General features: G+C 40.3%; 1 protein-coding gene across 3 annotated transcripts in view; it reads left to right on the forward strand.

Moving 5' to 3' along the window:
* LOC149253129 (sister chromatid cohesion protein SCC2-like) overlaps positions 1–24,779 on the forward strand; it is a 360,249-nt gene that overhangs the window by 16,035 nt on the left and 319,435 nt on the right. For all 3 annotated transcript variants that reach the window (XR_016267058.1, XM_089459872.1, XM_089459873.1), the window contains exons 2-3: positions 19,115–19,227; positions 20,386–20,516. Coding sequence is in view for 2 of the 3 variants with exons in the window: in XM_089459872.1 (XP_089315998.1) it covers positions 19,115–19,227; positions 20,386–20,516 (244 nt within the window). In the remaining variant the exon portion in view is untranslated. The remainder of the gene's footprint in view (positions 1–19,114; positions 19,228–20,385; positions 20,517–24,779) is intronic.

Raw genomic sequence — 24,779 nt, forward strand, 5'->3', positions numbered from 1 at the left:
CTCTCTCTCATAAGGAAGAACTTTTTTAGGTTTTCCCCTTGTGGGTTTTTCCCTGGCTGTGTGCCTAATTTCTGTGTTTTTTGTCTCATTGTTTTATGGTTACTTTATTGCTCTTTCATGTTTATTAGTTGATGCTTTTTTTTGTTCTGTATAACTGCCTAAATGATATTGAATTTTAATGCTATGTGAAACTAATGTTTAATTGATCATTGAAGTAGTTATCAGGTGAAGAAAAACCTTATTCTAGTAGGTGACCTAGAAAATCAACATGGTAGACATTCATTGCAAGCATTAATTGTAAGAAAGAGCTCCCTACATTTGATGAGCTTTTGGGCAACTGTACGTAAGAGGAATCCAAGCTCATTTCTAGAGGAAGAATCCATAGACAAGAAGAGGCAGAACCTAAGCTTTTGCAACGAATGTCAAGAAAGGAAAAGGGAAAGGATGACCTTCCAAATGGAAGTCAAAGACACCCGCTCTAGCATTCAACAATAATAGAAGGGACTTTTCCAAAGTCCAATACTACAGGTGTGACAAATTTGGCCACATTGCCTGAGATTGTCTTGATAGAAGAAATGTTGAAAGGCCTAGTAGCAACAACAACAACTTCAACAATAGAAGGAGATCAAGAGGTCTTGTTGCCCTTGTAAGTGTTGAAGAGTCCCGAGTGCTGTGAAAAGAGGTCCAAGAACACAAGGTACGTTGATAATGTTGCTTGTACTCAATCTAAATATTATCTTGTTGCTGCAATTTCTAGCTCATCTTCATATAACATTGATATTTGGCTGGTGGATAGTGTGGCATCTAGTCACTTTACTGGGTATCATGAAGTCCTCTCAAATTTGGTTGAGAGGTTTGAGAGGGAGAGTAATTTGAAAATTCTACTTGGGGGTAATTCTTCTCATCCTATAAAAGGGTTTGGTTCTGTTTCTTTTCATTTGGAATCTGGTCAAACCATTCATCTACAAGATGTGCTTGTATGTGCCAAGCTTGAAGAAGAATCTTGTCTTTGTTTCTGCATTAGAAGGCAAAGGATTTAGAGTTGCATTCATTAATGGAAAGGTCCTTGCTTGGCCAAGGAGATCTAACCTGAGAGCAACCTTCACACTTGGTGTCAGAAATGAAGGCCTATACAGAGTTTGTGGACAACCAATCCAAGCATTGGTCCATGATACTACTAATCAGTGTGAGCTTTGGCACCAAAGATTTGCACACCTTCATTATAAGGCTTTGGCTGACTTGAGCGAGATGGTTACAAGGATGCCTTGGATTCAGGTGGATCATGAAGGTGTATGTTAGGGATGTGCTAATGGAAAGAATATCAAGGGACCATTCCCTTCTAGCAACAACCAATCTAAAGAGATTCTTCAACTCATTCATTATGACCTTTCTGGGCCCATGCCGGTGACATCCCTTGGAGGATACTTGTATTATATTATCTTTGTTGATGACTTCTCCTGTAAGACTTGGATCTTTTACTTGAAGACCAAGGATCAGGCTTTCAACATGTTCAGGGATTTCAAATCTCTTGTGCAAAATCAAATTGGAAAGAAGATCAAGATCCTAAGGACTGATAGTGGAGGTGAATACACTTCAGGTGACTTCAAAGATTTATGCAGGGAAGTCGGGATTAAGAGGGAGGTGACTATTCCATAATTCTCGAGTCTCAACAAAATGGGGTTGCTGAAAGGAAGAACAGGTCCATCTTGGAAGCAACTAAAGCCATGATTCATGATCAAAAGCTTCCTACGTTTTTGTGGGGAGAAGCAACAAATACTGGTGTATATGTCCAAAATAGGAGTCCTCATCAAGCCTTGCGAGACAAGATTTCTGAAGAAGAATTTACAGGTGTGAAACTGGAAGTTGGGCACTTGAGAATCTTTAGCTGCCCTATCTACTCTCATGTACTGAAAGAAAAGAGATCAAAGCTAGAAGCTTCAAGAAAGAAAGGTGTGTTTGTTGGTTATTGTGAAAATTCTAAAGCTTATAGGATATGTGTGCCAGATTAGAGGAACATTGAGTTCAACTGAGATGTGACCTTTGATTAAGATGTTGCCCTTGGAAAAGCAAGGGACTCTCCTGTCCATGCCAACACTAAGAGAAGGGATGATTTTATGGATGTAGATGAAGAACCATCCATGCCTGAGCCTGACCTTGCAGATGAGCCTATGGCACCTATGGATCCTCCTCCTTGTGATCCTCCCATGTGGAAGAGACCCTTGTGGCTTCATGATATCTTATAAGATGCAAAGGGACACTCTGCCTTGAGAGGCCTTCAGAGAAAGCAAGCAACTTCACAGATATTAGGGATTTGTTGCCTTGATGAGCGACATCATAAATCTAAACCTTGCAGCTATGAAGAAGCAGTGAAGGAACAAAATTGGAAAGATGCCATGGTCGATGAATATGAATCCATCATGATTTTTTTTATGTGGGAGGTTGTTCTGAGACTTGAGCGAAAGGTTGTTGTGAATTCCAAGTGGATATACAAAATTAAACATGCAGTTGATGGTAGTATTGAGAAGTTCAAAGTGAGGTTCGTGGCTAGAGGATTCTCCCAAAAAGAGCGAGAAGATTATGATGAGATATTTGCACTTGTTGCTTGATACACTAGCATCCAGTCCATCTTTGATCTTGCTACTAATTAGGGTTGGAGTCTTCATTAGATGGATGTGAAGACAACCTTTCTTCATGGCATACTTAAGGAAGAGGTGTACGTGGAACAACCACAGGGCTTTGAGGAACATGACAGGGAAACCCATATTTGCAGATTGAAGAAAGCATGGATATATAGATGCAGATTGGGTTGGGAGCGTTATTGATAGGAAGATCACATCAGGGTGCTGTTTTAGCTTGGGATCTGCCATGATTTCCTAGATGAGCAGGAAGCTAAAAGCTGTCACTCTCATTACAACCGAGGCAAAGTACGTTGCAACTAGTATGGCTAGTTGTGAGGCAATCTGGTTGCGGAAGCTCTTTGTAGCGCTGTTTGAGCAGGTGCTTGATATGGCCATGATATACTATGACAATCAAAGTAGGATTCGAATTTCAGAAGTTCTAGTATTTCATGATAGGTCGAAACACATTGACATCAAGTACCACTTTATCAGAGATATGGTACAACAAGGAGTAGTGAGGCTCCAACACATCTCGACTGATGAGCAAGTTGCAAACATTCTCACCAAGCCTTTACCAAAAGCGAAGTTCTTATTCTTCAGAGACCAGCTTGGAGTGCAGGAGAATGTATTCCTCCCCGAGAGGGAACATTGCTAATTGAGAACACTAAGCATATGCTCTCCCCCAGTCTTTCGACCAACCATGTACATGGTGAGGGGGGATGAGCAGTGAGGCTCCTGGGTATGAGGGTACTCCTTAGAGCCATGGACTTGGCTGAGTACATGCCTTAGTATACATCCTACCCACAAGTTACTTTATGTCTTTGTTGATCAAGGGCCATGGACTTGGTTAAGCTTGCCGAGATTGCCACCCATCTGGCCAGTGGGTGAGGAGACTTAGGTGTCTGTGATCTTTACCAAGGTCAGACGCGATTGCCGTGGACTTGGTTGTGGTAAATTGATCTCCCCTAAGTGTTGGATGCAGGTGTTTTAACACTTGATTACTGAGGATAAGGTTGGGTGAGGGTCAGTTAGTGGACATAGGATGTGTGATCTTTATGAAGGTCATTTATGACTGCCATGTACTTGGTTGTGGTAAATTGATCTTCCCCATTGTTGTGTGGATCATTCTTCTTCTTCTATGGATCGAGTCATCATTGTTGAACTGAGATGAGATGAGATGAGATGAAACGAGATGAGCTTCTCTTGTGTTGAGACATGTACATTCGAGAGGGAATGTTGCTGATCGAGAACATTGAGCATATGCTCTCCCCCAGTCTTTTGACCAACCATGGACTTAGTGGGGGGGATGAGGAGTGAGACTCCTGGGTGTGAGGGTACTCCTTAGAGCCATAGACTTGGCTAAGTACATTCCCCAATATGCATCCTACCCGCAAGTCACCTTATGTCTTTATTGATCAAGGGCCATGGACTTGGTTAAGCTTGCTGAGGTTGCCACCCATCTGGCCAGTGGGCGAGGAGACTTAGGCATGTGTGACCTTTACCAAGGTTAGACGCAACTGCCATGGACTTGGTTGTGGTAAATTGATCTCCCCTAAGTGTTGGATGTAGGTGTTCTAACACTTGATTACTGAGGATTAGGTTGGGTGAGGGTCAGTTAGTGGACATAGGATGTGTGATCTTTACCAAGGTCATTTATGACTGCCATGGACTTGGTTGTGGTAAATCGATCTCCCCTATTGTTGTGTGGATCATTCTTCTTCTTCTTCTATGGATTGAGTCATCATGTTGAAATGAGATGAGATGTGATGAGATGAAACGAGATGAGCTTCTCTTGTGTTGAGACATGTACATTCGAGATGAGACTTATGGTGCAAGTAGAAAATTCTCATTGTTCCACGGGGACGCGTCCCCAGGGTCAGGTGCACGCACCCCTTGCACCCCACGCACCTGGGACAAGTGGGCGTCTAGGGAAACGTTTCCCCACGCCTCCCTTTTGGGGAGATGTGGGGTAACGCAAGTGGGGACATTTCCCTAGTGTGGGGGACGTGACTCCCCAAAAGGAGGATGCTTGGGCGGCCCCCCTTCAAATTGGGCTATGTGTCCCTGCTAAATTTTGCTTGTAAACAATGATTTATGACAGGGAAACCTAGTATTTGAACATATTTCCCTACTAATGCTTATGGAATTCATGGTAATGTTAAATTCTTATAGTAAAAGTGACATTATCCTTTATCTTTCATTTTCATCCTTTTACTTAAATTTTTAATATTACCATGAAATGACTTAGGATGTTTGAGAGGTTTTGTTAATTTTTGGTATGTTCTATGCTAGAGCAATTTATTTAAATTTTCACAGTTAGCAATCACATCAGCATTAAGATAAACTGTAGATAGAACATAAATATAAATCGCAGAAGACAAGCCAAGACAAGAGGACACAAGATGTGGCGCTAGCCAGGGACAAACCCCACAAGGTGTGGGGAAACCCTTTGATCAAATCTTCTTTTATCTTCAAAGTTCAGTAGAGAAAGAGAGAGAGAGAGAGAGATAATACGTTTACAACAGAAGTCAACACTTTGACTTATCTGGATCTAAGCATAGATCATTTCCTATAATGATGAGATCAGTTGAAGACATTCTGCTTCAACTGAATCTCCTAGGTGACGACTTCACCTATCCATTTCGTTCATCTGCTGCACCTTGCCGTGTAACACCATCATGCTGCATCATGCATCCTCATGCTGCTCATGATCACTGTACTGCACATACATCAAGTTGTCTATGACTTCATGCTTCATGCTGCTCATGCATCATCATGCTTCATGCTGCTGGAACAATTTGCCTTTGTTGATATCAGCCTTAGCTGCTTGCTATGGCTTGCAACCTAGCAAAGTAGCTAGGCTGTAGTTCCACGCAATCCCATTATACACAACGTATTGGTATTCCTCCAATACCATGACTGCGTTTACCTCTTCATCACTGCAGCTTGATGATAGTGGCACCCTTGTCTTGCTGACCATCGTATGACTGCCCAACGCATATATAACCATGACTCCAACGTATATATAAAACCATGATGCAGTGTATATATAAGACCATGATGCCAGCGTATATATAAGACCATGATTCCAGCGTATATATACGACTGTCCAGTGATTACATTATTGCCTAGCGTCTAGCGTTTATATAAGTATATGACTGTCCAACGTTGACTTGTATGTGTTCCGATGTTTCCAAGGCCGCATGTTCCATGGCTGCGTATAGACTGTGTCTTATAGAGTCTTCATGCTGTTCACTCCCATTACAGCATATGTAGATCATCCTTCTGCTGCTTACTGCGGCTAGGTTATCACGACGGTGGCTTTGTTACCTTGACTACAACTAATACGTCTCTACTTTGTCTGCGTATATGGTGTCTTCATTTACTGTGGATTGGATTGGGGTGTTTCCACTTACAACGGATCATGACCTGCGTATATGGTGCTTCTTGGACAACGTAATATCCTCCATTGTGACCAGACCTTCATGACCTGCGTATATGGTGCTTCTTGGACAGCGTAATATCCTTCATCATGAATAGACCTTCATGACCTGCGTATATGGTGCTTCCTGGACAGCGTAATATCCTCCATCATGAACAGACTTTCATGACCTGCTTATATGGTGCTTCCTGGACAGCGTAATATCCTCCATCATGAACAGACCTTCATGACTTGCGTATATGGTGCTTCTTGGACATCGTAATATCCTCCATCATGAACAGACCTTCATGACCTGCGTATATGGTGCTTCCTGGACATTGTAATATCTTCATTGTTTGCCAGCGCATATGTGTCTCTATTAGCAGCGTAATAGTCTCCATCAAGAACAACGTAATAATGTCTTCCTTACTGCGGCTAAGTGTACTGTGTTGGATTAGGGCATCATTTTAGGGCATCCTTCATTAGTGTCTCTTCTTCTCCAAAAACCCAATACGTGGAGAGGAGATCACATGAAGAATGTGTGTTCAAATGGCATCAAATCCTCATCTATTTATACTGAAAACGTATAGGTTGAATAGACATGACGTTTGGGCTTCTAGGGCCTACATAAGAGTTGGTCGGCTTGATAATAATGACATAATCAAAATAAATTCATATCTCCATAAATACTTATCGGAATTGGATGATCTTTGGATCAATCCTACACCTCTCGGCGAGAGGGATCCAATAAAAATATTAGCTGCCATAAATAAGTTGACCCACATGGAGTTTGGCCCTAGTTGCCAATTTAACACTCCCTTTCAACTAGGGAGAACTCCATCTGTTGATCCATAAGTCCGACTGTACTATCTCTGCCATCAGTGCCCTGCACTGCTTTCCCCAGCTCTGCTTGCTCTGCTCAGCTCTGTTGGCTCCGCTTTGCTTTGCTCAACTCTGCTGGCTCTGCTTTGCTCTGCTCAACTTAGCTCTGCTGAACCATGAAGAAGAAGAATTGATCGAGAATGTCTCATGCCATTCTCCACTGACCCAAAGTCAGTCTCAGAGTATGTACCACTGGTCCCAGACCAGTCTCAACCGACCTGAAGTCAGCGTCATAGTATGGTACAATTCCTATCACTAGTCGCAGACCAGTATCGCAGTCTCAGAGAGTGTACCACTGGTCCCAGACCAGTCTCAACCGACCCGAAGTCAGCGTCATAGTGTGGTACAACTCCTACCACTGGTCCCAGACCAATATCATTGATCCAAGATCAATGAAGGTCATCCTAACGTAGGGAGTACGGTAGGTACAACGATGCGTCCATTGGTATTACTATGGTCCCTAACTTCATTTCCCTGCTCATTGATCAGATGAGAGGTACTTCCATTAGTCCCAGACTACATGGGTAGGATGCCTCGATAAGAGAACTAATCAATCCTGTCCTCACAGGAGAACACATCAATCCTGCTACAATCGCCATGGAGAACACATCAATCCAGGCTGCCATGGAGAACACATCAATCCAGGCCTCACAGGAGAACACATCAATCCTGCTACAGTCGCCATGGAGAACACATCAAGCCAGCCCTCACAGGGAACACATCAATCCTGCTACAGTCACCATGGAGAACACATCAATCCAGGCCTCACAGGAGAACACATCAATCCTGCTACAGTCGCCATGGAGAACACATCAATCTAGGCCTCATAGGAGAACACATCAATCCTGCTATAGTCGCCATGGAGAACACATCAATCCAGGCCTCACAGGAGAACACATCAATCCTGCTACAGTCACCATGGAGAACACATCAATCCAGGCCTCATAGGAGAACTAATCATCCTGCTACACAGGAGAGCGAATCATCCAATTCCACAAGAGAGCGAATCATCTTGTCCCACAAGAGAGCGAATCATCTTGTTCTAGTGCGCACCACCAAGGGAGGGTGAGTCACCCTGTGGTCGTATGTTGCTCCTGTAAGAAGCACAAGCCCCCCAGAGCTCCCAGAGCTCAATGTATGCAACATGCAAGACACTTTTACAAAGGTCTCTCGACGACCCCAAGTCGTTCGGGAAAATAAAAAATTTGATCTTTCCCCGAGGCTCTGACTTGTACATCATCTTAGTGTGATGGAGCCTCCTTGCTCATCGACTTACCATATCCCAGATAATGCAGTATTTGATGTCTGTCTGCTAGAGCAATTGTCGAATATGGGATTCCTCAATAATCGAATCCCACCTCTAGTTGTCACAGAGAAAAACAGCTCACTTAAGAGCTTCTGCAACCATGCAGCTTCATACGAGATCATACTTGTAGCCATGTATTCGGTCTTGGCGGTGCTTATAGCGATCGACTTCTGCTTCCTGCATCGAAGCAGAATCCAAAGAGAACCAGCACTGAAAAGTGCTCTAGTGATCCTCCACACTGCCTGCCCATTCAGCATTCGAATAATAATGCAATTTCATCTTTCCGGCAGTGTATCTCAATCCATGAGAGATTGTGCCCTGAAGATATCTCAGAAGATTCTTGGCACCAATCCAATGAGGCTCAACCAAATATGAGCTCACCATGCTAACTGCAAAACATATGTCCGGACGGAGGTTCACCAAGAACATCAATGCGAATGAGTTTATGAAACTCAGAGGCATTCCCAAATCTGGTCCGACATCACTACCATATAACTTACGATCCTCGAGGTAGTCACAGGCTTGCAGTTTATCATTCCACATCTGGAATCCAACTCCCTTTGTCTTCTACAAATGAGAGGGTCTGCACCTGTCAGACATAGGTGCCGGTATGAGAGGTCTATCATCCTCAACCTTCGGGTAAAGGTTTGGATCGGTTTCACTCTTAGTGAATCTCAGCTTCATCTGACAGCTATCAATCCTCTCATATTACGCCCGGGGTGCTTTGCTTCAAGCCATAGAGGGCTTTCTTCCACCAGCATACGTGAGATTCCTGATCATCAATCTCAAACCCCTCGGGTTGTTCCAAACCTGTGGACCTGCTACATGAGGGGGAGTGGTCCCCTTGTAAGATTTTCCTTCGATACATCTCAGACATGTACCTTAATGCTCTTTTTGAATTCAGGCATCTCTGTCACCATCTGACTCACAGACCTCCAGTGCTGTGTTAATGGACATGGTCCCCAGTGGACTTCCTGCCACTTGATACAACCCTGAACTCAAAAACATCTTTGAAAATTCAATTCTCAAACACGTACCTTTCCATTGACGAGTGCCACCATAAAACCTTCGACTTCCATTCCCTTTTCAAGATAGGTGGCATCGGCTCCAAGTGTAATCCCACAATTGTTTCCATCTCTACCAAATTAGAGAGTGCACCCTTCTATCCGATGAAGTGCCTTGATGCACTGGGGTTCCTTGCTTCCTTGAAGAGTCGGCCGTGTCTTTGATGACCTGCATCTCTGTCATTCGGACACTCCTTCGCATAAGGACCGAACTCATAACCAAGACATCTACCTTTCCTTCCACCCTTAGATCTGAACTTCCAAATGAAGTGATCTTTAGGTATGTCATTAGAAGTTCTGCTGCGCCATTTTGATAATATGCTCTGCTTTGACTTCACCCTAAGTGAATTGTGAAGAACCCATTGATCCTTTTGTCTTGTCCCAACTACCTTTGGTGATTGCTCTTTCATTCTTGCTTGGGCATTGTCTTCACCTCAGCTCTGGTACCATGTTAATTTTTGGTATGTTCTATGCCAGAGCAATTTATTTAAATTTTCACAGTTAGCAATCACATCAGCATTAAGATAAACTGTAGATAGAACATAAATATAAATCGCAGAAGAAAAGCCAAGACAAGAGGACACAAGATGTGGCGCTAGCCAGGGACAAACCCCCCAAGGTGTGGGGAAACCCTTTGATCAAATTTTCTTTTATCTTCAAAGTTCAGCAGAGAAAGAGAGAGAGAGATAATACATTTACAATAGAAGTCAAGCACTTTGACTTATCTGGATTTGAGCATAGATCATTTCCTATAATGATGAGATCAGTTGAAGCAGAATTGACGACTTCACCTATCCATTTCGTTCATCTGCTGCACCTTACCGTGTAGCACCATCATGCTGCATCATGCATCCTCATGCTGCTCATGATCACTGTGATGCCCATACATCAAGTTGTCCATGACTTCATACTTCATGCTGCTCACGCATCATCATGCTTCATGCTGCTGCAACAATTTGCCTTTGTTGATATCAACCTTAGCTGCTTGCTATGGCTTGCAGCTTAGCAAAGTAGCTAGGCTGTAGTTCCACGCAATCCCATTATACACAGCGTATTGGTATTCCTCCAATACCATGACTGCATTTACCTCTTCATCACTGCAACTTGATGATAGTGGCACCCTTGTCTTGTTGACCAGCGTATGATTGCCCAACGTATATATAACCATGACTCCAACGTATATATAAAACCATGATGCAGTGTATATATAAGACCATGATGCCAGCGTATATATAAGACCATGATTCCAGCGTATATATAAGATTGTCCAGTGATTACATTATTGCCCAGCGTCCAACATTTATATAAGTATATGACTGTCCAACGTTGACATGTATGCGTTCCAATGTTTCCAAGGCCGCATGTTCCATGGCTGCGTATAGACTGTGTCGTATAGAGTCTTCATGCTGTTGACTCCCATTACAGCATATGTAGATCATCCTTCTGCTGCTTACTGCGGCTAGGTTATCATGACGGTGGCTTTGTTACCTTGACTACATCTAATACGTCTCCACTTTGTCTGCGTATATGGTGTCTTCATTTACTGTGGATTGGATTGGGGTGTTTCCACTTACAGCGGATCATGACCTGCGTATATGGTGCTTCCTGGACAACGTAATATCCTCCATTGTGACCAGACCTTCATGACCTGCGTATATGGTGCTTCCTGGACAACGTAATATCCTTCATCATGAACAGACCTTCATGACCTGCGTATATGGTGCTTCCTAGACAGCGTAATATTCTCCATCATGAACAGACCTTCATGACCTGTGTATATGGTGCTTCCTGGATAGCGTAATATCTTCATTGTTTGCCAGCGCATATGTGTCTCTATTAGCAGCGTAATAATGTCTTCCTTACTGCGGCTAAGTGTACTGCATTGGATTGGGGCATCATTTTAGGGCATCCTTCATTAGTGTCTCTCCTTCTCCAAAAACCCAAGACGTGGAGAGGAGATCACATGAAGAATGTGTGTCCAAATGACATCAAATCCTCATCTATTTATACCAAAAACGTATAGGTTGAATAGACATGACGCTTGGGCCTCTAGGGCCTACATAAGAGCTGGTCGGCTTGATAATAATTACATAATCAAAATAAATTCATATCTCCATAAATACTTATCGGAATTGGATGATCTTTGGATCAATCCTACACCTCTCGATGAGAGGGATCCAATAAAAATACCAGCTGCCATAAATAAGCTGACCCACATGGAGTTTGGCCCTAGTTGCCAATTTAACAGGTTTTGACCTCATTGGATTTCATATGGAGAAAGTAGAATTTTAGATCTCACTTTAAATCCAGCATACTAAACAGTTTTTTTCAGGAATTCATGATTCAATGGATTGCAATGTTTCCATTGCATTTTTCATGTACAAGGGTATGGAATTAGTATTTAATCAAGAGCACCAAGCCCTCTGTGTACTTTAGAGTGACTTTTTGACGCATCACTCTACTATTTTTGGGTTTTAGTTATATCAATTTACTATTCAAGTCTTCAGATTTCAGTGTCTACTATAGTCTGTTTTTTCTAGTACTAATTAAATTCAAGAATGATGAATGATGAATTTTAATTTTAAATCAATTTAGAATCTAGAGTGATGAATGATGAGTTTAATTTTTAAATCAATGTAGATTCTAGAATGGTGAATAATGAATAATGAATATGGATCAGTGTATTTCATTATTCAATCTCATGGTCTATGGATGAATCATGTATGTATTAGTAATGTTAATGAGTATGGATCAATGTTTTTCATTATTTAATTCAATTTTGTATGCATCATTGTATATATGCTTTCATTATTGAATATGAATTTGAATATATATATATATATATATATATATATATATATATACATATATATATATTAAAAAGGAAAAGAAATTATATACCCCAACGCCCCCCTAAATTTCCCTAAAATTTGAGAGTACTCCCACATGCCCCCCTTGTGTGTCTCCTCGCACCTGCGTCTCCCTGTCTTGAAGTCTTGGTGGAACATTGAAAATTTTCCCTCGCTGAGAGGGAGTGTTGAAAGTTAGGCAGCTTTGGTCAAAACTTCATTGGCAAATCATGAAGGAAAATTCTTATTTTTTGTGTTTGACAAGTCGACCTCAAAGAAGTTCATGTCAACACACGTGTGAAAAGACATGTCCCAAAATGCATATAAAAACACAATCGTTGACTCTCATTTGGACATCATCTCATCAACTCAAATCAATCTGAAATATCACAAAGATACTTCACACATGCAAAGGAGCTAGGAGTCTTTTTTTGAACAACATTGACTAATCCTTTTTCGATCTGTTTTAGTTTTGTTGACTTGGGTTTTTGGGCATCTATTTGACCAAAATATTCTCCGTGGAAGGAGGTCAAAAATCGAGATTCATTGACCATCTTTGACTGAGGTTTCGTCCTTGTTATGAGCTCGTTGACCACAATTGACCGAATGCATTGATTGAGCTTTGACCAAGGATTTGATTGGCTTGGAAGACTATATCTTTTGACTGGGAATATTCTATCTGTTGACCGAATCTTTGGTTGCCTGCATTGATTGAGTTTCAAGTCTGTTTCTCTCTACGTTGACCGCAAGTCAACACTCTCATTTTGACTGAAGAATTTAGAGCTCGTGGACTGAGGTTGATTGTCTTCCACAAGCCGCAATTCAGTCTTCTATTGTAGATCAAACTTTGACTAGAAGTTGACTTTCTCTCTCTCGTTTGATTGGTTTTGGATTGGTTGACTTGGAAAGTCAAAGTTTGACTTTGATTAGATTATGGATGTACTATTGGACTAATGTATCTCATGCTGAACATTGATTGACTACTAGAAGAAGAATAATTGAATTCTTTGTTTTCCCCCTTATGGGGTTTTTCCTTGGTCTTCGATGAAAATCTCGGTGTCTCATTGTGCTTGGCTATCTTCTATTGTGCATTTATTGTCTACTGTTCTAGCATTAGTTGCTTAACTGTTATTGTGAATGAAATTGTTTGAAGTTATTATTACAACATAGAACATTGTGAAAAATTAACAAGAGGATGAAGAGAATTTGCCGTGGTAGGCAAAGCCAAGGGTAAGAAAGGCAAAGGGAAGTTTGAGTCTAGTCAGAAGGGCGAGAAGAAGGTGGTTTTGAGCAAGATCAAGTGCTTCCATTGCCACAAGTTTGGGCACTATGCTACTACGTGTCTTAACTAGAAGAAGGGACCCAATAAGGATCATGTTGCTGCATCAGCTGAGGTAAATGGGCTTGCTTCTCAGTTTGAGAAACACTTCTCATTGATAGCATGCATGGCAAGCTCAGTAGGTAGTATCACGTGGTACATCGATTCCGGTGCATCTTTCCACATGACCAAGAGCAAGGAGTATTTCAACCAATTGAAGGAGAAGGACATGTAGTTTCAGATAGAGCTAGGAGATGATGGCAAGTATGCATCTAGGGGAGTTGGTACTGTCAATTTTAAGAGGGAGTCTGGGAACCCTCTCCATCTTAGAGATGTCCTCTATGTTCAAGGGTTGAACAAGAACCTTGTTTTAGTAGCTATCCTTGAGGACAAGGGATATGATGTCATCTTTAGTAGAGGTAAGGCTTACCTCAAGCACCTAACTTTTGGACCTGTGAAGGAGATAGGTGTGAGGATGAAGAACCTTTACAGGTTGGAGGTAAAGACATGTGCCACCTTGAGCAACAAAGCAGGTGGAGAGCAGAGTAGAGATGTTGGAGAACTTTGGCACAAGTGCATGGGACACTTGCATCATGGGGCGTTGAAGATTCTTTAGCAAATAGCCACAGGATTACCAACATGCAGTTTTGATCAACATGATGTGTGTAAGGGGTGCACACTTGGCAAGTATGCCAAGACTTATTTTCAGGGCTGAGACAGTAGAGCCAAAGGGATTTTGGAGCTGGTGCATTCAGATGTATGTGGGCCCTTCTCTTCTCCATCTCTTATGAGACACATGTATTATGTTACTTTCATTGATGATTATTCTTAGAAAACTTGGATATTTTTTATGAAGAAGAAAGATGAGGTCTTAACTAAGTTCATGGAGTTTAAGGCCTTGGTAGAAAACTAGACCGGGAAGAAGATCAAGGCAGTGAGGAGTGATAATGGTGGGTAATATATCTCCAATGCCTTCAAGGACTTGTGTGCCAAGGAGGGCATTGGGAGAAAGCTAATTGCACCTCATAACCCTTTGCAGAATGGGGTGGCTGAGAGAAAGAACCATAGTATAGTTGGAGTGGCCAAGGCCATGTTGCATGATCAGGGACTGCCTATGTTCTTGTGGGAAGAGGTATGCAACACCGCAGTATTTTTGCAGAACGAGAGTCCAGATGGGGTGCTTGGGCAAGTTACGCTAGAGGAGGCTTTCATAAGCAAGAAGCCTGATGTTTCACACTTCTGTATCTTTGGCACAAAAAATTATTTCCAAAGATAGCAAGAAGAGGTTGGAGCTCACAACATAAAAGGGAATTTTCATGGGATATAGTGAGACAACTCAGGCATACATGGTGTATCTACCAGGGTTCAAGAAGACAATTATTACGTGGGATGTGAGGTTCTAGGAGGACAGGGCTTTGAGGGCTTCCTTAGAGCGAGAGTAGGTTGGAATACGTGAGATGGAGGAGCTACTTGCTCCCAAGGAGGAGCCTCAAATAGGAGTCTCAGCTAATTGGCAAGAGGGCCACACAAGAGGATGTAGAGTAGGATGATAAGGAGGAGAGACTAGGACGAGAGCAGGAAACTACTCAATTAGAGGCTCCTGGCATAGGGAGGAAGAGAGCCAAGTAGGTTGATAGGTTGATTCAGGAGGCCTAGGAGCATATTAAAGCTCCTAGCACATTGTTCAGGCAGAGCAAGAAGCCACAAAGGTACACTACATATATGGTACTGATGACAGAGTTAGTGGACATTGAGCCTTCTTCTTATAAAGAGGCGATTTCTCATCAAGTTTGGCAGGATGCCACGGTGGAGGAATATTCCTCCATCATGAAGAACAATGTCTGGAGATCATGCCACGACTTGAGGGCAAATCAGTGGTATGCTCATGACATAAGTCCATTGGGCTTTCTCCCTTTTGGGAAAAATAGTAGCTTTCTTACCGGGCCTTAGACTAAGAGCTCCTGAGCTAGAATGAGATCGTGGAATCACCAAATGAACAATTTAATGAAGGTTTTGGGATAATATCATCAAGAAGGATGAATCATAGAGTTCAGATCATGAGGACTCGACTCCTCCCCGACAATGATGCCAAAAATGTTACTGCAAAATCTAGCATCTTATTGCAAAGCCTCACTAAGCACTCCTATTAAGAGCAACAATGGGGTCGATTACCATTAGCACCTTAGCAACTGCTAATTTCCTATTTTGTGGTTAGCTGTTATCCCCACAATGGAGGCTTCCACAACAGATCTTAGGGATTAGATAATCGAAGGGGTCCCAGGCTAAATACCCCTAAATGGTTCTATTATAAATCACCAAGGATAAATGTTCAATAATTGGTGTTTTGGGTGAGATAAGATGTCATTCCAAGATGAGTTCTAAAGACCCTATGGTTAAAATCTAGAGGGCTTAGCAAGTCCCGAAGAAGGTCAAATAGGTTCTCAAATACACATTATCTATAAATTACAAATTGTTGTTATAAACTAGGGTTTTAATTAGCACATTTACATCATGCAAATATTTATAACATTTACAAAATAGCCCAAAATTTATAAAAACAAGTGAAAAATAAGGGCTTATCAATGAGTAAACTTGGAAATAGATTACAATTTTCAATGGCTGAAACTACATGAAACAATAAAAAATCCCTAGACTTTAACCTTAATTGATGGTTGAAAAATGCATGAAAATTAGTATTTATACTTTTTGAATTTAGTGCATCCAAATTCTAACACTAGGACTATAAGGACAAAGGTAAATAATGCTAAAAAGCACAAATTTTGCTGTAAGAACCCTATTTTACCCTAGAAAACATAAAAAAATAAATTTAGCATTTTATTTTTATGGGATTGACACAAGAGTGGACTAGTGCTTTTCTCATTCAAGGACTACTAGAGTCTAGACTCTAAGGCTAAATTATATGGAAGAGGATTGATAGAAGCGATTTAAGGGGGAGAGAAAGCTACAATTAGGTTTCTCTACTCCTCAAACAGTAGTGTTTTTCATTCTAATTGGAGATAATATGGGAGGAGGCTACACTTAGGTTCCTTAATAGAAACATGATGATGATCTTGTCAAGGAGATGTTGGAGCCATTAAAGATTCAATAACACTTTGGAGGCTACACTTAGGTTCCTTAATAGAAACATGATGATGATCTTGTCAAGGAGATGTTGGAGCCATTAAAGATTCAATAACACTTTGGAGAATTTCATTGAAACTCTAATTCTACAAGAAATACAAAATGGAAGAATATACTTGTAGTAAATTTGCACAAAATCAACATAGAATCACAATTCATCTTCCAAGAGAGAAACATCCAATCATAATATCCTCAAGAAAATTTGCTCAAGTAATGCTCCATAATGACCAAGAGAAAAGAGACAATCTAGTGCACACTATTCTCCAAGTGTGAGTATGACAATGATCCAAGATTAAATTGACTTCCCTCTATTTATATGAGGCCAACCAAGTCAATTTTGCCTAATATTAGACTAAATTCCCTAAAAATAATATAAAATGTGATTACAAGTTGGATAGGTCACAAGCCAACCCTCAAAGATAGCTAACTGAATGTAAAACATAAAACAAGCCTTTTTTAATGCAAATATGTGAGTTAAAAGGCCTGGAAAGCTGACATCATCCTCCAAAAAGTATCTTTCTCATCAGAAAGTGAAATGGATGGTTCAGGAAGTTTCTCTTCAGTCCAAAAGCCACATCTCCTCATTGAAAGGTGTCTAATTATCAAGCAAAGGCTCCTTCAACAAGAGGTCATCATCAAAATTGGCTCATGTCATTAATCCAAGGCAAATGAAGGGGATGTCATTGTGCTAAAGCATGACATTATTATGTAGAGTAGTGTACCTTCTCCTCTAGAGTGGGCTCAAGTCATGTTCATCATCAAACCATCCCAAACATAAGGCAATGCCCTTCAGAAGGTGTTGTGTGGGCTTGGGGGTGTTCGGTCATCTCTGGGGTATATCAACTCTTTAGGCAATGCTCTGGTTCAGATGTCCAGTTTATCAGGTTTTGGAGGGAGAGGAGAGTGTCATCAACTGTGCTGGATACATCCCAAGGTCAACTCCTCAAAAGGTGGTCAACATATTGGCTTTGGTGCCTAGTGAAGTCATCTAATGGGGTTGGATGTCCTCCTTGAAGTGTTGGAGAAGCATGATACAATCCCTTGAGGGACGATAGTTGTACCTGGGAGAAAGCATCTAAAACATAGTCATGGAATCAATTGAGATGAACATCATAGGTGCAAGAATTATAAGAGTATCAGAGTGGGCCATATTTATTGTGAGAGACATCAAAGTTCTTCACACAAGCTTTCATTGATTCATCATTCACCCCTTAAAGTTGAAATGTTTTGTTTCTCATCAGGGTTGAGATATTCAAAGTTCCTTTCATTTAGATAGCTCACGCGTTAGCCATGAACTGGGTGAGGGCTAATGATGGAGGTAGAACTCAAGGCAGGATTTTGTCCACGAACTTTCATTTATCCCGGCCAGTCTTTTCATTTTAACACTATGGCACATTTTTTTATTTTCTTTATGCTGCATCAACCTCATAAGGCAAAGTTTCCAGGCCATTACTCAAGGATGAGGAAAATAGGGAACCAATATTGGTGACAAATGGCAATAAACTAGAAGATGGGATGTGGATACAAGTAAGAGATGGAAATGTTAAGTCTGGATTACCATGGACACACAATATCAATCAGAGTCTCCTACTTGTGCCCCTTCCAGAAAGTGAAAGAAAGGTCTCAAGGAAGGTGACACTGGACTAGGGGAAAGTGATAACCACGAAAGTGAAGCACGGGAATGAGAGTAAAATCAAAAGTGTTCTATCATCCAATTCAACTTGTGATCCATACTGGAATACTCTGAAACATTAAATGAAACCAATTGAATACAAAAATGGTTAATGTACCTCATATTTGATTACCTTCCTTTGTTCGATAAGCAGGCTACATGTAAAGAAAGCACTTACCATAGCATGGATTAGAGTCATCTATGGCTAGCAACCTTTGGACCATCATAGGCCTGTTAGCTGGCAAGCTAAATAATACGAGAATTTTTCTCCTAGGGTTTACCTACCTTTGTGGGACACTGGGTAACAGTCCACAAGTAAATAAGATGAAGAGCCACTGTTTCTTGTTTAGTTTTAAGAGCAATCGTACAGTTTTATAGATCATTAATGCAATTATATTTGGCAGTTGAACAAGGAGAGTTGGTATGTTGGTTTTGGCTGGTTCATACCAACTACTTTTGGTAGTTCTGTTCACTTTATTTGTATCTCATGAAACAGTTTAGCTAAATCATATGTATTTATAATCCCTTTAATAGTTGGGTAATAAATCATATGTTGCTATATCAGTCTTTTCTGTTTTGTTATAATTTGGTTCCTTGAGACAATTGGTTTTATCTGGAGGTAGAAAGCAAATGCAGAGGTGATGTTCGTCTATTTTTGGAAGTTTTGTCCCATTCAATTGGATACTCTGCAAATTCACCCAGTATTTGTCTTATTTCATTTGGTTGATTTCCAGATATTGTCTTTGCTGGTTTGGATTTTGGATGAAATTGTGTGCTTTTCTTTCTGACTTTTATTTTTTAAAATACTTGCAACCCTCTAACATTATGGCTCTTTGTGGTCAGTTCTCTAAGAGATGATGCGAAAAATGAAGCAGCTTTATTTTCAAGGAATCCGGCAAGTCTTCTTGCTGCTGTTCTTAAGAATGACCCTGAAGCTTTCAAATTTTCGTCATCAGGTATTAAAATCAAATCCCATTTAATTATAGTCATTACAATTATATTACTCTTATTAATATTTTATCTGTTACTTCATTTTATTTCATAAGTTTGCTGTAGCTCTGTGATAATGAGGGAAATAGAACAATAAGTTGTTTTTGAAGAGTGAGTCCATTCATGTTGGGTGTTGCTTGAGATGTAAAAAATAGTTGAACTGGGTTACTGTGTGAGTTCAACACCAGGTATCCAAGGCAAATGACATACATTGTCTGTTTTCTTAACTTAAATACCTTGTGGTCTGTGCTAATCCTATTTCTGGGTTAACTTGGCAGCAACATTGGGTGCTCAATAACAAGATTAGACATATATGTTCTGGAAGAAGGAAATGTCTCTTTGTTTTATTGAATGTTGAAATGAAATCATGTCTGAGTTTTGGGGGCTGGGTGGGGTAAGATTCTTTGGCTGGTGCAAGACATCCCTTGGGGTGTGATAATAATAAAAGCTTACAGCATTGGTAAACAGATGTCATGTGATCTGACCTAGGTTTAATTGTTGATATTTTTATTTTGAAAGAGCTTGGGATACCTTTAGTTAGTTTTGTATTTTGGACAGCCCATTGCTGTTTCTTTAAACTGCTGTTGCTGGGAAAATTGAATGCATTTCTTTAACATGTTAAATTCATGTGTTTTTTGCAATTTTGCAAACATCATATCGGTGGATATATTGCTGAGAGTCCAGAAAAAAACTTTTCAGCAACATCTGGGAAAATATCCAAAAATACCTGCAAACTTAAGAAAATATAAAGATATTATTTTTTTTTTCAAATTTTTAAACATCTAAAGCAATCCCCTCCCAGCTCTGTTATGGGCAAACGTAACACTGAGTAACCCCTTTGTTCTCCATCGTCCTCCTTCAAACTGAATAAAAAATATCAAAAAATCTGCGGACTCAGCTGATATTTTCCAATTTATTGGCGATATTTTGAAAATGTGAAAAATTCACGATTTTTCCTGGTGAGAATATCACTAGGCTGAGAGAATCATGATATATCACTATTTTGGTGATATATCACTTATATTTGCAATGCTGGTTTTTTGTCTCTGATTTGTCTCAAGAAAAATGCACATTTGTTAAAGTACTGTTTGCCTATTAAATGCCATATTGTTCAAGCTTCTCAGGTCCGAGTAAGCAGAGGGATTGCCAGATTTCACCATCTGATAGAAGCTGTCAGCAAAATGAACATGGTAACATTGCTTTGCAAAACAATCATGCAGGGCCTGTGGTTGATTCTCTACAAGATGTCTCTATGGTATGTTGACAATTTATGAGGATTGAATGATGCATTAACACAGTTTTGTTTATTAACAATTAACATGAACTCTTCTAAATATGTAACATCTTGGTTGGTTTTGATTGTGTTGCATATATAGCTTTATTGAATCACTTGAAATTTCCTGATAGCTTTGTCTCTATTATTTCAATGATGTACAGTTGTAATTCTTTTGAACTCTTGATAATACTTGGCAAATGTTTCTTTGTTGAAGAATTTAGTGAATTTTGACCAATGTAGAATTTATACTAAATATTTGTCAGAACACTTGAAGCTTCAAAAAGGATACCTTTGATATAATAGGTTATTTACCATAGAGGGACAAGATATATGGAGTCCCTGTTAGATATTATAATGTTTATTTAATTAGTCACAGGGGTCAAGTTATAAAGTGAAATAATAAAGCTAGGTTTAATATTATAAAGTTTAGTTGAGTTATGATTTAATGTAATGCAATGTTAGGACATGTACACAAAATGCGTTATTAAGACTTGCTATTGATATGTAATAACAAAGCTGTTCCTCACAGGAATGATGGAATGTGCCTTATATTATATACATCATCTTTTATCGCATTAATGCTTGGACTGAATACTAAAATATTGCTCTCTAATATATTCTATCCACTTGTTTGTATGCTATTTCTGACATGGTGTCAGAGTGCCATATGTGATTCGAGGGACAGAAAATTGTGAAAAGACAAAGTTTGGCCCCACATATTTGTAGAGATAGACATTCGACAAGCCTTGCACATAATTTTAAAATCTAAATACCAGGTCTGATTTATTTCTCTCCACAATCGTTTTATACCCAGGAAAAATATTTATGCTCAAATAAATTCTGAAATTGTTGGAAAATAAATACACTGGTATTTAGAACTTCACAATAAATTTATGCAATGGAAATTAATATGAAAATCAACCATGAGACAGCAAGATTTTTCTGCCCAAGAAATCTTCCTTCACTTTTATTAATCTGGAGAATTAGGGCCTTGACTTTTTTTTCCACTGGAAAAATCGTAATCTTTCATTATGATTGAAAAATTACATGTTATAGATGCCTTTCGGCATATGCTGTAAAACAGATTTCAGAAATGGTGCTCAAAAAGATGCAAAAAGATCCTTCATCACCACGCAGGGTGTACGGATTTCAAGAAATAAACATGTAAAGCAAAAAATGTTAATGTACAGATGGGGAAAAGTCAGACTTTTCGCCCTTTTTTCTTCTCAACTTTTCTCCAACCCCCCTGTGACTCTGTTGGAGTTATAAGTGCTAGTGTTGTTTCAGCCACAGGTTGTGGATTGTCTTTATCAAAGTCTGATGTGTCTGATATGTGTTGACGTTTATTTCTGCCCATATCCATAGTATCTGATAAACTTGCTAGTGTTGTGTCTATATGTACCTGTGGATTTGTGTCTTCTACTGCTGGTTCGTTGTTCATCTGATTGGTCTGGTTGGGGTTAGCAAAATCCATCTCTTCTTCCTCCCCCTCATTTGAGGGAGGTGGAGGAAATTGCCACCCCTTTACTTGTTTTTCTACTTTCTTCTTTCTGCGATTGTCTTTTTTGACTGTTGGACACGAGCTTTGAAGGTGTCCTGTTTGTCGGCATATTCGGCATCTGAAAGCAGTATTTTCATATTCTAGAATCTGTGTCTAGCTCCTCTGTTTATGCTTCAGCTGAATCTGGTCTGGTAGGCCTTTGCCGAGGTCTACTTCCACACATATTCGTGCAAAAGTGTAAATTCTTTCCTCCACTCACTGGGTGTCCATTTTGATATAGCGCCCAATAGTATTTCCAATTCCAGCTAGTACTTGATGATTCCAGAAATGTATTGGGAGATTGTGTAGCCGCACCCACACTGGCATCTTGGAGACGACCATTGTGTTTGCATCAAAATCTGGGAACCATGGTGTGATGAAGAGTCCTGTGGATCCCCAAAACCAAGGTCCTTCCTGTATTACTATGTCTCTGTCTATTGCTGATAGAAATTTCACTATGAAAAAACCTTTGGAACAGAGATGTATTTCGCAATGCGTAGTCCAGTTCGTGAAGATCCAATGGAATAGATCAATTGGTTTGGGCCAAAAGCAGTTGAATTTGCATATTATTGCTTGTCTTTCATATATAGTGCAATGCCCATCTATTTTTGGTGTATCGATGTTGTATTTTGGGGTATGATTCAGCTGTTCCAAAATGTATGGCCTGGCATCCATACTTGATTGTTTTGGTGCTGCTCCTTCTGTGTTTTTCCTTTGTAGAATGTTTTTGAAGGAAATGCTACCTGGTTTTTTCCCAATTGAACCAGTACCACTTCCCTCAGCCCTGTAAGGATTCCTGCTATTGACGGATGCACCCCCTCTTATTCCCAGATTGAGAATGATTGTTGACAGGGGTGTAATTTGGTATTCCAGAGGTATTTTGTGTCTTGTAGCACTCTACCCCCATGTATCAGATTTTGTGATTTGATGGGGTATCTCAGCTGTTGCATTATAATTTCCTGCATTTGCTTAACAATATCTGTCTCTTTTACCCACATTAGTTTCTTTTTTCCTTCTGGAATTTTTAAAAATATTTGGAAACCTCTTACCAGGGATCTAGATCTTGTATTCAGCAGATCTAACCCTGAAATTCTACTCCGCGTCTTTTGCTCTTCTCTAAGCAGTGGATGGACTTCCAGATCTGACCGGAAATGAGGTCAATCTACAGTGCCAGGGACTGGATCGAAGAGCCCAAGGCTTGATCTGTTCATAGTACCCCAGATTAAGGAAAATGTCGCCCAAATTGGACTCAGTGACGGTCGCTTGAACTGAGAGAAATCAAGATCTGCATCATAATACAGATCCGAGGTTCGATATGCATTAAGGTTAAGTTTGCGCATCCTTACCTCTAGATTATGGTCACTGTGAGCTTCTTGTCCTTGGATCTGAGCCAGCGTGAAACTGTATGCTTTTGGAGATGCCAATACAAAGAGATCCGGGCGTCTTTCCTTGAATTCGTCAACGCTGCAACCCCAGGGAGCCAGATCTGTCAGGTTTGCGGCAGATTGGGAGGGGAATGTGATCTGAAGAATGACATCAGTTCTCCTGTGTGCACCAAAATCTCGATCCACCGCACCATGTTCCAGATCTATAATAGATCTCTCATTTTCCAGAAGAGGGTACCAAATCCCCCATCGCAGATAACCTTCTTTGCCGATTCGATTGTTCTGCAACCGCTGCACAAAGACCTTTGACCTGTCAGCTCCAGTGGTGATAGGGCAACCTGTGGTAGTGGCGGCCATTTTCTGTAAACCCTCGCTCCGACGTCCTTCACGTCTCCTCATCCAAGCGTCTACTCCTAATTAGGGCCTTGAATTACACAGAATTACACAGAAATTACAGCAATAAATTGAACTTGGAAACGGCCCTCTGGATTTTTGGCCTTAAGAGAAACTCAGCGTTCGGAAATTGGCTGCTCAGGAAGATAAATTGGGCTTGGAAAATCTTGGTCTCTACCTGTAAATTTCAGCCCTTCTTGCTGTACCTGGTAATCCATAGTTTTCTTTGCCATCAGCTGAGCATTTTTGGAGTGGAGATTTACTCCAATATACCATATCCATATTTATTATTTCCAGTTATGTAAAAAAAATGCCTTCCTTTTCTTTGTCTTCCAAGATGAGTATATACTATAAATTTAGAGTGTATGTCCTCATATCCTCTTTTGAATTTCCACATTGTTTTCTGTGGTAGGTCCAAAAGCTGAAAATTTAATCAGAACTCTACAAAATGGCAAAGCCATTGGACCAAATGTGGGTGTATGGTGAGCCATGTGAGGCTTATAATAGAGCAAAGTTGAGGTGCAAGCTCCGTGGAATGGAAATATTTGGTGGAATCACCTGCTTGAAACAATGTTTTAAGACTCCGACTCCGACTCGGCCGAGGATCGAGTCCGACTCCGACTCCGAAACGGTAATGACTCGGCCGGCTCGATTTCAATGACTCGGTCGTTGTAAAAAATACATTAAATATTTTTTATTTATTTATAAAAAAACATAATTTTAAAGATTTTCATTCATGTTTCCAAACACACAGCATTATAATATAGATGGAAGACAACATATGATCAAAGTAGGCTCATGAACCAATCCATTATATCAAAATGGTACCCAATGACAATACATAGTCAACTGTCATACATGATCGAAGACTCAAAACAAAAAACACATAACCAAGGAGGCTAGAAATGGCCTCTACAACAAAAG

The sequence above is a fragment of the Pinus tabuliformis genome, chromosome 7 (assembly GCF_031772625.1).
Source record: "Pinus tabuliformis cultivar Carrire ecotype Pingquan chromosome 7, CPIR1, whole genome shotgun sequence".
Taxonomy (NCBI): domain Eukaryota; kingdom Viridiplantae; phylum Streptophyta; class Pinopsida; order Pinales; family Pinaceae; genus Pinus; species Pinus tabuliformis.